Below are 14,099 nucleotides of genomic sequence, written 5' to 3'. Positions count from 1 at the left end.
AGGTTCCCCGAATAGGTGATGGAATGGGAATCTCAGCAGGTACAGTTTGGAAAATAATTCATGAAACGTTGGGCATGTCAAAGGTCATTGCAAGATGGGGTCCAAGAATGCTGATGCCATGTCTGAAGGCCACAAGGCTCCAGTGCTGTCAGGAGAACTTGGAGATGTCCCATGAAGACCAAGTGAATTGTTTTCATCATTTGGTGACTGGAGATGAGACTTGGGTCTATCACAGAGATCCTGAGTCCAAAATGGAGTCAATGAAGTGGAAGCACAAGTCATCCCACACCCCAAAAAGGTTCAAGGCAGAAACATCTGCAGGCAAAGTCATGGCAGCTGTCTTCTGGGATATTGAAGGACTTTTGTTCCTGGAGTTCATGCCACATAAGACAACCATAACTGGGGAGAGTTATGAGAACACAATGATCACTTTTTGGGACTCAAGGCAAAAAGACAAAGAACTCACAGCAGGTATGCAGCTTCTTCATGACAATGCGCCGGATCACATGTCACATCAATCACAGGCTGCCATCCAAAAACGTGGGTTCCAATAGCTGAACTATCCACCCTACAGTCCTGACCTGACTCCCTCAGATTATTTCCTATTCCTAATTTTGAAGAAATCGCTCTGATGACAATGATTTTCAAGTGATGAAGACATCAAGGCAGCGTCCTCGTTTGAAGGTCAAACAGAAGATTCTTTTTCAGAGGGGTTAAGGTCATTGCAGGAAAAGTGGATGAAGTATATGGAATTATCAATGGACTATATTGAAAAATAAAACCATAATTTTTTTGAAACTTTTCTTTCATACTCAGGTAGATAAATTATTGAACGCCCCTCGTACCTAATTAGATTACTAATTAGAGGACTGATTAGCTGAAAAGTCCTCACACCTGGGTTTGAACAGCTGACCTACAGGTCATCCCAGAAACCTGCATACGCACCGGCCCTTTGCGGATAAGATTGGCCACCCCTAGTTTATAAACTTTAAATATGGGTGACTATTAGCAGTAGTGTACTTAATATGTAGCGGAAAAATGATTTTAATGGATACCGTGAGAATATTGCGGGCAAGTTGTAACGTTTTGTTGCAAATGAAAAATGTGTGAATTTCTGTCCCCTATGTAGTATGATGGTACAGTGACTTATGCTGTCGCCTTACGCCGCGGAAGTTCCGGGTTCGATCCCTATAGCCAACGGGGAACCTTCTGGGTTGAGTTCGCATATTCTGTATTACCTTAACAGATGCACTGACTTGTTTCTCCTTGCAGCAAGTGTTTCCTGTTGGGGTAGTTTGCGCTTATATTGTACAGCAAAATACCTCTTACCCATCACTTATGTATAGAATATGTACAGCTTAACATTTCATATATATATATATATATATACGGAGTGACTATGGTTACATTCCACTACATGTTGTATGTGTACGACTGTGTACATTTATATAACAGCTGTTTAAAGAATAGACACTGTAGTACCGTAATGCGTTCCGTACATTGTATGGTTTTCCAAGGCTGGTGAAATATGTACTTTCTTTTAACGGTTTATCAAGTCTTTCCCAGGCGACATGAAGCCTTAGTGGGTCGCACCGCAGTCTCACACTAATGTCTTGGGGGTTCAAATACCAGCTTTGCGTGTTCTCTTCTTGGCGGATATCTTTCCTCAGGATACTCCGATGTCTTCCTGAAATCCATATACAGGCATTCCGAAGAGCTGGCGTTCCTAAATTGCTCACGGTGTACAATTGCGTGTGTATATCCTGTGATACACTGACATCCCGTCTAGGGTGGATAGGATCCACTGTGGAGTTGGACTGTGGCGGTAAAAAATAATATGTATAGCAAACCTTATACCTTATATGTTTCCGTGAAAAGGAAATAAAGTACACAGTAATCCGCAGTTGCAAAGAGTTCCTTTAGTTTAAATTACTACCTGATTCATACGGCGATTTACGGCGAAAGAAATACATTTACCATGAAGCTGTGCGCGCCGACGCGCTGACGTCACGCCGCTCACGCCCTCCTTTCTTGACACCGTATGGATACTGTGTCAGAAGTAAAAGCGAGGCAGCCCGATACATTGTCATCTCTCCGAAGCCAGGAGCCAGAGCAGCAAAATGGCGAAAACGTACGACTACCTTTTCAAACTCTTGCTCATAGGAGATAGCGGTGTCGGCAAGACGTGCCTGCTCTTCAGGTTCAGCGAAGACGCGTTCAATACCACCTTTATATCCACAATAGGTTAGTTGACCGGATTTTGTCACATTGTAATGAGCCTTATTTATTTCTGCGGAGGGTGGGGGCTGGGGTGTTGGTCGCGAGGAGCTGCGCCAGCTGATATAACGGTTTTGGGGAGAATGAGGGACAGTAAATAAAGGCGATGGGGTAGCGGTCGAGGGAAGGGCCTCCGGAGAGACCGCGGCACGCCTTACTCGCACGTAGGGAACAGTTCAGTCCGGCGCCGAGCTGGGGAAGCCGGTAGCTCGCAAAGTTTCTGTGAAAACGACCGACTGTGTCTTATTTAGCATGTCATTTGGGTTTAGTCAGTCAGTCAGCTAACTTAGTTAGTCGGTGTGCTCAGCCTCCACTCCGGGACGGGAAGCTGGCGCCTGACTATAAATGTATCCGCCCGCCGCTTGTGTTGGTTACATTGTTCATTCAGATTAGTTTCATTGTTCATTCAGTGTATAAGAAAGGAAACTTTCTTGGCTGTGTGTTACACTCCGGTTGGTTATGAGGAATAAATCTTTTCGGGGAAGGGCGCAGCCGTCGGTCCATCACGCGAACATGTACGGGAGTCACCGTCTGGGGCCCCGGAGACTCAGGGTTTCTGTCCCAGTCCGCGGCATAGGATGTGCTCCTCGTGTGCGGGGTTATTGGATATCATCGCGGAGAAAGTGCTAACTGTATTAATAATAAATAATGAGTTTGTACGGCGGCGCAGACAGAGCTGCCGTTGTTGTGTGCCTGCCTCCGGGACTGTCACCCCGAGCCCGGTCCCACCCAGACCCTACTTAAAAAGCCGCCTGCTGTCCATGATTTACCGCAGAGCTGCTACACACTACACAGCAGGCGACGGTGCCTTTCCTCGTGAATCTGTACGCTTTGTATGTGTTAATTCGTTAGTGGCTCATTTAAATACAAGAAATGACTAACGCGAAGACACCGACATCAGTGGCATCGCTGCACGTAGCGAGATTGTGCGTTTATTCCTTTACATTTCCTTTAATTTGTTAGAACAGACCTGTTGCTGACTAAAGATGGTATATAGGGAAATAGTGTAAAGCAGTCGTGGCATTGAGCAAAAGTGCAAGTGAAATTAAAAAAAAAAAAAAAACTTACAGAAAACCCACCCTGTGCAGCAGGATGTACAGAACAGGAAGGCTTGTTTTCTTTGCTTGTGGTGGATTTTTATGCGAGTCTGAAATGTTGAGTTACTAGTTACCTTCACCCTTTTCAGGTATAGTGTAGTAAGCCTAAGAATCCCTCGTTAGCACAATTAGCCGCTGAATGGCATATAGACTGATGCCAGTGGGTGATCCAAGAGCACCAGTTTACAGGGTGTAATTATAGTCTAGTCGATTTCCTCATCAGATGCAAATAATTGTGTACGTAACTGGTTGGGTCTGTGTGCCTGCTTTTTATACAGGGCGTCATGGGCTATTAAAGTGCCCCCTGCTGTGTGTGCCCGCTTTCATTAAAGCACAGATTGTAGCATTTATTTGCTGGCAAGGTTACGCATGGCGCCCAAAGCCTGAGTCACTTCTGTTGGGTGACCTGCCGTTACTCGCACTGGTGCTCTGCCGTCCTGTTGCGTCTCCATCGGTCATGTGACTGCACACGCTTAGGGGTCACGGTGGAGCCTGTCCCAAGTGAGGCTGGCAGCTGAAATCATACACAGTGCTAAGAATTCCTCAAAATGACCGACATCTTCCTTGGGTGGTTTCACCACACATATAGCAATTCTGAATGCCTGTCACCACGCAGGCTTCCTTACTGCTGAGTCACAGTGTAAAAGTGGAGTATCTGCAGGGACGTTAATGTCGCTCTGGAGCTCCCGTTGAGCTGGGGGGGGTTCTGGAGATCACTTGGGCACGCCTCGTCAATTCTGACGATCGCTGGCTGTCCTGCGGCACATGTTCACTAATGAAAAGGATTCACGAGAAATATTCAGGTTCTTACTACTTGGTAGTGAGTCAGTATTTCTCTGTGTTCTTTGTGACTTCTCTTGCTACAACTTCGTTGGCCTTTATCTGGCACTCCAAGATTGCAAATGTGTACGTGTGCTATGTGCTAATTTAGTGGTGTTTCCCAGTCACTGTTTGAATTCTGGTCTAGAGTTCCTTCAGGGTGCTATTTTGAGTCGGAATTCAAGTTAATTGAAGACGCTTTTCAGTTTATTTATTACATCCGATATTTGACATCCGATACTCAGGAGTGAGAGACTTCAGTTCTAAAAGATTACGGTGTTTTCCATGTTTAGACTTGTGCTTCAACCTGGAAATATTACCTTTAAAATCTAAGTGTGTTGGCTAGTATTGGGCACTAAGTTAAATGTTAGGTTAAGTGAAATTAATGAATAATAGACTGACCAGACTTGCTGTTTGATCAGAGCATTTCTCCAAAATCCTTAGAAAGCACCTGTCTGTTACAGTATATCTAAACATAGCATTTCTGATATGAAATTTATTGTATTGTGTGTCTGCTGGCTTTTGTGGGAAGGGTTTCACACGCAGTGTTATAAGTTTCCTGCGTGACTTTAGTAATGTAGTATTATGAAAGTGTCTTGGTGATAAACGGTGCCCAGTGCGTGTGACGCCCTTCTGAAGCTTCTGGGCCTCGTGACATTTCCTGAATTTTAGTACCTGAAAGGAGATTTTATTGTTTTTGTCTTGTGAAAAAAGTTGGTGGTAAGAGAGCAGCGCAGACATCAGACAGGAAGTGTTGTTATCTCCGGCGTGCCCCCTTTTCCAGTAAAAACAGCCCGGCTTGGAGCAGAGAGAGCGACACGCTGTTCCACCAGGCATCCTCCTTTAATGGGTTAATGTTTTATGGCTATTAAAACTCCTTTCAGGGTGTGGGACACTGCGTGCCTGTTGTGTTAACTAGACACATCCCTACGTATGCTCCGAATCTCACAGAACAACCAGAATGGGGGAACTATGGGAAAACAAAGGCATGCTTTTGCATATATATTTTTTAAATCCTTAAAATGACGTGAATTCTAATCCCTTCACATTTACAGATGGGATTGAATATGGCGGTGAAATTTGAATCTGGATAATAAGATATGTATTCTCAGTGACTGTGTTTCCAGAACCATACGCTGGCCTCTGAGTGCATTAGTGCTGAGGAATTCCCCACTAATTCTGAGAACATTCTTACTGTGCTGCCATGATGTGTCACCCCATCATCCAGCAATATGGGACTGGATTCTTACCCTTGGCTTCTTCTATTCCCAGCCAAATAGTGGAGCCATGACAAAATCTGATGTTTGTATTTATAACATGGAATTCAGGTAAATCGATCCTTGAAAATTAATAGCTGGAAAGCGGACAGATTTAACCATTTTGATTAATTATCCTGGGATGATTTACTTAAGATCAAGCCCGACTGTCTAATGTCTTGATGTGAAAGTGACCATCACTGCTGGTGACAGTGAAATTCTGTCTGCATTTGACAGTAAGGTTTACTATGGCAGAAATCTGCCTCCCGGATGTACGGTAAAAGTGTGAGTGAATGTCAGATAGCGGAGCTTACGTGCTGAGAGTAATGTCATGGAGCAGAGAGCCCGCTCTTTAGTGGGCATCTCCTCTTTCATGGCAATGATTAAGCAGGACTGCAGGCAGCTGGTCCTCTCCCGAGCTGGGCCGGGCTGAGCTCTGCCGACTCGGATGAACAGAAGACTTTCTGTCAGTGCCTCTTCTGGACCTCGTGACCCCCAGCTGGCTGGGTGTGTAGTGGGAACCGCTGAGACTCTGCATTCCTCCGCCTCTCCGGCAGTAAGGATTCAGGCCTGCGGCCGGGGGGGCGGGAGGAGGGAGGTCATTGACCCTGACCTCGGCCTCTCCGCGGGCTTCCCTAATCGCTGCCGGCCCTGTTTCTGTTCCGCTTCCTGGACTGCGACAGCAGTTTAAACACGTACTTCCCTGACGACCGTATCCTGTACATTGACACATTTTGCTTACTCTCATCGGCGTTTCATAATGGAGGAAATGTAATAGTGACAGCTGAGGCTACCCTTGCAGCTCCGTGATGGTCTGCATCCTCCCGAGGAGGTGGTGCCTAGCAGGGTCATTCTTTAGAGGCTCCCGGTTCCTCACGGGAAGAGGCTGGGGGAGGCTGAATGCCTCGCTCTGTTTTTTAAAGTGGGCTGGAGATCGTTAACTGCACTGATCAAAGCCTACAACGTCGACTGCTTCTGAGGCATAATTTACCTGCATTTCTTCACCAGGTATTCAGCTGTAGTTTGTCATGCACTGACGTTTTCATTTGCAGGTTGTCTCTTAGATGTGCCCTCTGCGGTTTTTAATGGAGATCACTGGGATTTGTTATTTTACCCTTTAAATGTCACTGAAGATGATGGTGATGCGTGTCCCTGGCCCAAGCTGTCACTCCTTAGCCCACCATGTGACCTCAAAGGTGCGGCTGCTACAGCCGTTTTTTTTTTCGCTCCAAAAAGGAGCGACGATCGGAGAGCATGACGCCACTGCTGGGCTTGGCGTCAACCGCCTCCGTCATGCTCCGGAAAGGCCCGCGAGGCCGGCCCGAGCCCTTGCTCTGTGCAGCTCACCACTTCCTCTCTGCGCTGCTGTTTTCCACATGATATCTGCTCTTATTTTCAGCATTCTACTCCATCGGCTTCAAAGGGCACCTTGCTGAAATCAAAAGAAGTTGTTTTGCTAGTAATTTAGTATCTGGTAGAGGGTTTGTTCTTTCCTTTCATTGTTATCTGCACATTGCTTATTTGTTTATTATTAAGATGTTATTTATTATTAAAGTTAATCGAGAAGTTGCCTGTTATTTTGGTTTTCTCTGAATTAATATTAACACTAAAGATGTAAATCCCACCCGCCAGCTATTTTTGTGCTTCGTCGGGGCTGTATTACCGTGATACTCTGTGATATTGCTTTCGAGGCTCAGACTGCACATAAGCAGTTTGCTTTCCTCTATGATGGTATCGCAGTAGTGCTCACTCCTCACTCATTTTGCAGGCCTGGCTAAGGTCAGTGGGCCGCTTTAGCTTTATTTAGCCTGTCGCCCTTGTGCCCCAGGGGGGTGCAGGCCGCTGGGCGTGGGTGGCTTTCGGCTGGGACACCTCATTCCCACAGGCTGGGGCACCCTCCACAGAGGGGAACTGGCTGCTGAAAATGACATTCACAAAATATTCACAAAATATTAATTGAAGCCTGTCTGATCTTTCTGGAGCTATTATGTTACTCTGGGTCTTCATTATAGCAACATTTGAATTGTTTAGATGACAGTGCTATGCAACAGTAACTTGCTCAGGACAATTAGTAACTATCATAACAGGGTCCTTCCTAAGACGAACTAGCTAACAAGGGTAACAAACCCGGCCCCTTATTTTTTATTCCACATATTTAATTTTTTAAATCCTGTTAAATGGTTTAACAAAGTCTTTGTAGTTACGTGTGTAAGGTCAGCCAACATTGCCATGCATTATTACGTGCCCTTTGCCAATAATGTCCAAGCCAGAGAAAGTATGTTTAGAGTATGTCTGAGTGCCGCTCTTCCCTCTGTAGACGTTTAAATGCCCTTCGTCTCCACTGTCATGTTAAAGTGGAGCTTTAATCGCTTTCTCTCAGGGAGGGGGAGCGGCTGGTGTCGGCCAGGTGAAGCTGAGGCTACTACTCGATATCTGCTTTTGCTTCCATAGCTACCTAGAAGGCAGATTTTGGTCTGGGCTCCAAAAAAGCGGAATCTCATCTGATCTGCGCTTTTGTTTAACATGCGGACAGCAGCCGGCTTCTGTGCCGAGCCAGTCCCGCTTGCGGGTGGCTTGGCTCATCCCAGACCGCTAATGGGATCCCTTCCTGTAGAAAACAGGCCGCTCTCTGCGCCCGTGCTGCTGAGCAAAGCCAAGAACGTTGGCATTAAGTCCAGAACACGAGGATCCAGCCCAGCTTGGAGTTTACACGTTATGCATGAGAAATTAACTGAAGCTTTTAAATGGCTTCAAGTGGCATTATGGGGAAACATAATAAGGTATTTTGCTTTAAACTTGCCACGTGTGAGATGCCGCCTTTGACCTTTTTATATAATGTCAGGACTTTTTGTTGTCACTCTGACTTTCTGTCATCTGCTTGTGGTTTTATTACTCTTCAAACAAAAGTGTTTTTTGTCTAATGAAATACAATAAGTATTTACAGGGGTGAAACTTTTGAAAGTTCAATAGAATGAATGGAATTAAACTTTAAACAAATGATGTGTGAAAGTCGGCTGTGATGGTCATCCTAGTCTTCGCAAAGAGCAGCCGATGACGTAATTAATGTCAATATTTTAGTGACCCCATGTTTGTAATCATTTGTGATATTTGTGCTTTTCTGTCATTTTAGGGATCGACTTCAAGATCAGAACCATCGAACTGGATGGGAAGAAAATTAAGCTTCAGATATGGTAAGTAATCAGTGTGACAAGCTGTGTTTTCTCCGGAGCCTTAGGTGATATAAGATGCTTTGTGTGAGGGCCACTTGTGCTGCTGTATATGCTTAGTATCATTTTGTATTTTGTCATGCTTAGAATCGGAGATATGCATCAAGTTCGCCAGCTGATGTTGCACAAACCATCTCTTCCATCCTGTTCAGCGAGCGAGACACTCTACTGCTCTGAGGCAGAATTAAACTCATAACCCCCGTGTATAAGTGAGAAACAGGTCAGGGGAGTGTAAATAGTGCTCTGCAGTGTTTCATGGCCCACAGAAGAGAGAGAGAGAGACAGTGAGAGAGCGTGTCTTAGCCTCCACTGGCTACAGGAAGCATGCAGAGGAACGCAGGCTGTTTCTCTGTATCCTAATGGATGTTTTCTTCTTCTTGCTGCCAAATTTAAGGTCTGATTATGTTCAGTCTCACTGGGTAAAATTAATAAACAGCTATAAGTGCCAGATCGTCCTGGAAGACTCCTGAGATATTCTTCCTTTAAGATCAAGATTTTTCTCCACTAATTCAACAAAGCTGCTTTGTAAGGACAGGGAGGTGGGGGAGGTGGAGAAGACGGCGCTGACATTCCGCGCCCATTCCGTGCGACATGCACACAGGATATGAAGATGGCCGTTGGGAGGTGGTCGCTCGCTGCTGTTCCTGATCTCAGGATGACAGTGGGGTCTGTCCGGCTGCATTCCTGCTCGCTGGCACCCTGTCAGTGCCGGGAGAAACTCGAATGCGTGTTTGTGCCTCTTCTGCAGGGACACGGCGGGACAGGAGCGCTTCCGGACCATCACCACGGCCTACTACAGAGGAGCCATGGTGAGGCGCGCCCACACAACCAGCTGGGGTCATGTGACGCTGCGACACCACGTCCAGCTCAGAGGAGCTTTAGCTTTGTGTGCCGGCCAGTAGTACTGCCACAGGGCTGCATCACGGTGCCCTGGCAGTCAGACGGGAGTGAGGCCACCACACCCTGGTTACTCCCTTGAATCTCATTAGGGTTTTTCTTCCATCTGATCCATTTCCAGCGTGATTTTTTTGTTTTGTTTTGCTTGCTGCTGTAGGAGTAGCAGTCACGCCCTGTCTAGGCGCAGGGCTGTGCTCAATTTCCTGTCTCATTGCTGTACTTGATTATTCCTAGATTACTATAGGTTATTATACTGAGCCTGTACTATCTTTAAAGTGCTGTTCCTTCACCACTGATATTTGTAAAGTATTGTGGGGTTTTCACTTCAGACCATCCTACAAAGTTCTACGAGTGTTTAGCTGTTTGGCTTGTGCTTGTGTACGTTAGACAGGTGTGGTGTGTTTCGCACATGCCTGCGTTCAGGTGCAGAGATCAGAGACACGAGACAACGCTTCGTCACGTTTCGTTCCTCTTTCTCTGTCTCCGTCTCTCTCAGGGCATCATGCTGGTGTATGACATCACTAACGAGAAGTCCTTTGAGAACATCAAGAACTGGATCCGGAATATCGAGGAGGTGAGTCAGTGTAGCGCCTCGGCCCCGGGCCCCGGTCCCAGGGCCCCAGGCCTCTCTCTGCGTCTGCTCAGGCGAGTTCTGTCACCATGACGTTTCAGTCGAGATTGATGAAGAGGCAGAAAGTAGCATTTATGGCTGTTTTATATTTCGCAAGCAAGCTAATGTCACGCAGCGGTCCGGCTTCCATTGTCAGTCGATGGGACCTTTACTTTGCTATTCATCTCCAATACACCAAATGCAGGAATATATGTTCAAGCAGAACAATTTTTTTTATTTGCATTCTGTCACTGCTCATTCACATTCCAACCCTTAAACACTCACTGCAAGGTCCGTATTCAGAAATATCTCTACCTGCGGTTTCAGCTCAGCCACTTGGATGAAGATAGCTACACTAACTGTTAGCCGCACTGTTAGCGGTTAGCTGCACACTGACTTCCCCGCTAATTGGTTCCTCTGGTGCCTGTTCCCAGCATGCATCATCGGATGTGGAACGCATGATCCTGGGCAACAAGTGCGACATGAACGACAAGAGACAAGTATCCAAAGACCGAGGCGAGAAGGTGCGACCCTCTCTGGGTGTCCAGGGGGGGGCAGGGGGGAGCGTGCAGCTTACCCAGCACTGATATCTCTCTCACTCTGTTCAGCTGGCTATAGACTATGGGATCAAGTTCCTGGAGACCAGTGCGAAATCCAGCATAAACGTGGAAGAGGTGAGACAGGGAAACATGGGACACAGCTTATTCATAAGGGCTCTGTTACATGGATGGATGGATGGATGGGTGGGTGGATGGATGGATGGATGGATGGATGGATGGATGGATGGGGTAGATGGAACATTCTGCACTGTTGAGGTGTGGTGGGACGATCAGGACCTCAGCTCACTGTATGGAATGGTGTGCATGTCACTCATAAGTAATTATGGAGATGGTGAAAGCTGCCCTTGTTTGTAATTCACAGGCCTTCTTCACACTTGCCGGAGACATCATGACAAGACTCAACAGGAAAATGGTGAGCATTAACGACGACCTGGAATCCCCCAGGATCCGAGCCGGCGAGCCACTCCTACCGTACCGTGGGGCTCTGTAGCCGCAGCCATTCGGAAACATAATCGCAGGCTGGCATCAATTTAATGTCATGTTCTGCTTTTCTGCTTTCGCTGCTAGAACGACAACAGCGCCTCTGGTGGCGGAGGACCTGTGAAAATCACGGAGAACCGGTCAAAGAAGAGCAGCAGCTTCCGGTGTTCCCTGCTCTAATGGACTGCCCACTATTGTCCTGGACACCCGCACTGCTTTCCTAAAAGCAGAGTGTTGAGCAGCCTGTGTTGGAAAGCTCACGGGCTGCTGCTCACGGGCTGCTGCTCACAGGCTGCTGCTCACGGCTGTGTATTCTGCTGACCACGGCGACAGCGGCCTCCAAGGGCCGGTTTCACAAACTAAAAATGAGTCAAAAACGTCAAATCTCAACAGTCACCCACTGGTCCAGATAGATTCCTGGTTCCCCGCAGTCCGGATCCCGACCCGCCATTACAGCATCTTTGTCTGTTTACGTCTTTTATCCGTGGAAGCCCACGTTAACGTGCTTTGTACCCTGAAGCTCCTTCTTTTCTAAATTTCGCTCCTGTGAAGATCCCGGCGCTGGGTGTTTAGCGATGGAGTCAGACACTGGTTCTGCTTCCCTGACGTTCCTCCCTGGCTGAGTGTTTGCTGTGTGAGAATGTGAAATCTCCCAGGCCATGTTATCATTTCCGGCATTTACCGTTCAAGGAGCACAAGTCACTGTAGGAGCGGTGCGGTGTGGAGCGTGTGCCATAGATTGCTTTCCAATAAATTAAGACAAATATTATTTAAAAGTTACGATGAAGAGTAGCTGAAATACAACAAAACATAGGGAACTTGTTGAAGGTTTTTTTTAAAAAATTTTTTACGGAGATTGTTGCCAAGACAACCAGCTGAAATTCTGGCCTGTTCTGGAATAAATCAGAAACAGAAGCTGTTTTATGTTTATAGAAAGAGTGGAAGATATTAAAAGTATGATATGAAATGTTATTAGTGGAAAAGCACTTCAAATGAAGGACTGGCTGTTTAATTGTACAGCATACTGTCACCGACGACAAGTATTTTGCAGAAAAATTTTAGTAAACTACTGTGCAATACTATAATAGATCTTCAAAGTCTCATGTTTTTGGTAGCACATAGATATTTTGCCGATGAGTAAGGATGTGCTATGCCAAGTGCCATTGGCAAGACCAAACGAACCGTAATTGCGATGTCTTGGCTTTCATGTCTTTTTCAAAGTGTCAGTAATAAGTTATCTTTCTGTTTTTACCCATTTTAAAGTCACGTGGCTGCGTTATTTTCTCACTGCCCTCTGAGCTTTGCTGTCGCTCAGACATTGTTCAGAAAATGAACTTTGAGCTGGTCCTGAGACCAGATAAAAAGCGAGAGCTTCATGCAGATTCTTGTTGAGGTGGTCGTGAACTAAACCTCAGCTCTTCTGGATGTTTGAATGCAGATGCCTTCTGGTTAATAACCGTGTTTCTGTTTCTCTGTGTACCCTGCAGGACATTGTGCCCACTTTCTCAGTGGTACCTGTGAAGTTGTTGGAAAACCACTAGATGCATGCATAGATCTCCGTGTAAATGAGACGACTAAAATATAACACACTGAGTAATCCGACCGTATTAATATTAACCACGTGTTCATATTTTACTGGCAAAAATGAGCCTCGTTCCTTATTCCACGACATGTCAAAGTGTGTCCTGTTTACAGAAGCGAATGCAGGGCTGATTCTCTGCCTACCTTTGTATATGTGTGTCTGTTTTTATGTCATCTGTGCCAGAGGCTGCATCTTTATGCCATCGTCATTGTGGATCATCATAAAAAGTGAGAGGAAGCGTGTGATGTTTAAACGCGATTAACCGGGAAGGGTCAGTAATTTAGCTAGATAAGTTTAAGTCATGTTCAACATTTCTCTGACCCGACATTAACAGAAAGGCTCCAGTTGCGGTCTTGCTAAAATAGAAACGCGTTGTGGTTTAAAGGAAGCCCCTCCCACTTCCTCCGCCAAAAAGACTTGGTAAGCGCCCCCCCCAGCCCCAGAGTACAGGAACCACACGTACTGCATTCATATTTTATAAGCAGCATCTCTGTTCCCTAAACGGGTTTTACAAACAGCATACAGAGCACTGCACTTAACTCCACAAGTTGCAGTTTCTTCCTGGTGGTGCACAAACCTCAGTTCAGCCCACGTTTCTTACACTGTCTGTAAAATTATATCGCTTTACAGTGAAAGGATCTCTGCTGTATCCTGTTGTACCAAAATGTATTTGCTTTCTTGGATAGCCATATCTGCACCTATGATGCTGATTCATTGCTCCAAGATTTGGATGTTCACTGACCACCACGCGTCTGATCTGCTGGGATCGTGGGCACCTGGCATGCTGTCGGCCGTCTTCCATTGTGCCGTGAACCATCACAGGCAGATAGTATATTTTCTTAGATTAAATGGATGATTGCTTGAGTTACATTAAATCAATGCGCTGCATAGACCATTTGTTAAGAATGTAACTGTGCTTTTATTGTCGTGCAATAACTGTTGAAAATAACATTTTACATGTTTCTGGGACCATGGTTTTGCAAATATGTTTGTATACAAACATAAATATGCATACATTGATAAATCTCTATTCTAATAATGTAACAGTGAAAGCATTCCATTTAACTCATGTTAGTATCTTACCATGTTTACCAAACCATAATACACTTTCTTATTTTAAAACACTGTTAGCAGCCTATTTTTTGTCTGAGAGCAACATCAAGCATATTTCTGTAACATTTAAATCTCGTTGTGGACTGATACTTGTGTAAAGACGAAAAGAACTGTTGGTTTTGTTAATTGTGAACTTTTTTCTACAATATGCGACTTCAGTAAAAATTGTGTAAAGAAACCC

The 14,099-nt window shown here is 45.6% G+C and overlaps 1 protein-coding gene across 2 annotated transcripts; it reads left to right on the top strand.

Moving 5' to 3' along the window:
• The first annotated feature begins 2,032 nt into the window (after positions 1-2,032).
• On the top strand, positions 2,033-14,096 carry rab8b (RAB8B, member RAS oncogene family). Of its 2 annotated transcripts, none has more exons than XM_049030926.1 (8): positions 2,033-2,131; positions 8,580-8,640; positions 9,425-9,485; positions 10,070-10,147; positions 10,618-10,707; positions 10,792-10,857; positions 11,105-11,155; positions 11,311-14,096. In XM_049030926.1, exons 3-8 carry the CDS (start codon positions 9,483-9,485, stop codon positions 11,401-11,403), a joined length of 381 nt encoding a protein of 126 aa, XP_048886883.1. In that variant the 5' UTR covers positions 2,033-2,131; positions 8,580-8,640; positions 9,425-9,482; the 3' UTR covers positions 11,404-14,096. The 2 variants fall into 2 exon arrangements, with proteins under 2 accessions (XP_048886883.1, XP_048886882.1); XM_049030925.1 differs by having other exon boundaries at positions 2,036-2,244.
• Positions 14,097-14,099: the final 3 nt, after the last annotated feature.

The sequence above is a fragment of the Brienomyrus brachyistius genome, chromosome 11 (assembly GCF_023856365.1).
Source record: "Brienomyrus brachyistius isolate T26 chromosome 11, BBRACH_0.4, whole genome shotgun sequence".
In the NCBI taxonomy this organism is placed as follows: domain Eukaryota; kingdom Metazoa; phylum Chordata; class Actinopteri; order Osteoglossiformes; family Mormyridae; genus Brienomyrus; species Brienomyrus brachyistius.
This window is presented reverse-complemented; position numbering and strand designations above follow the sequence as displayed.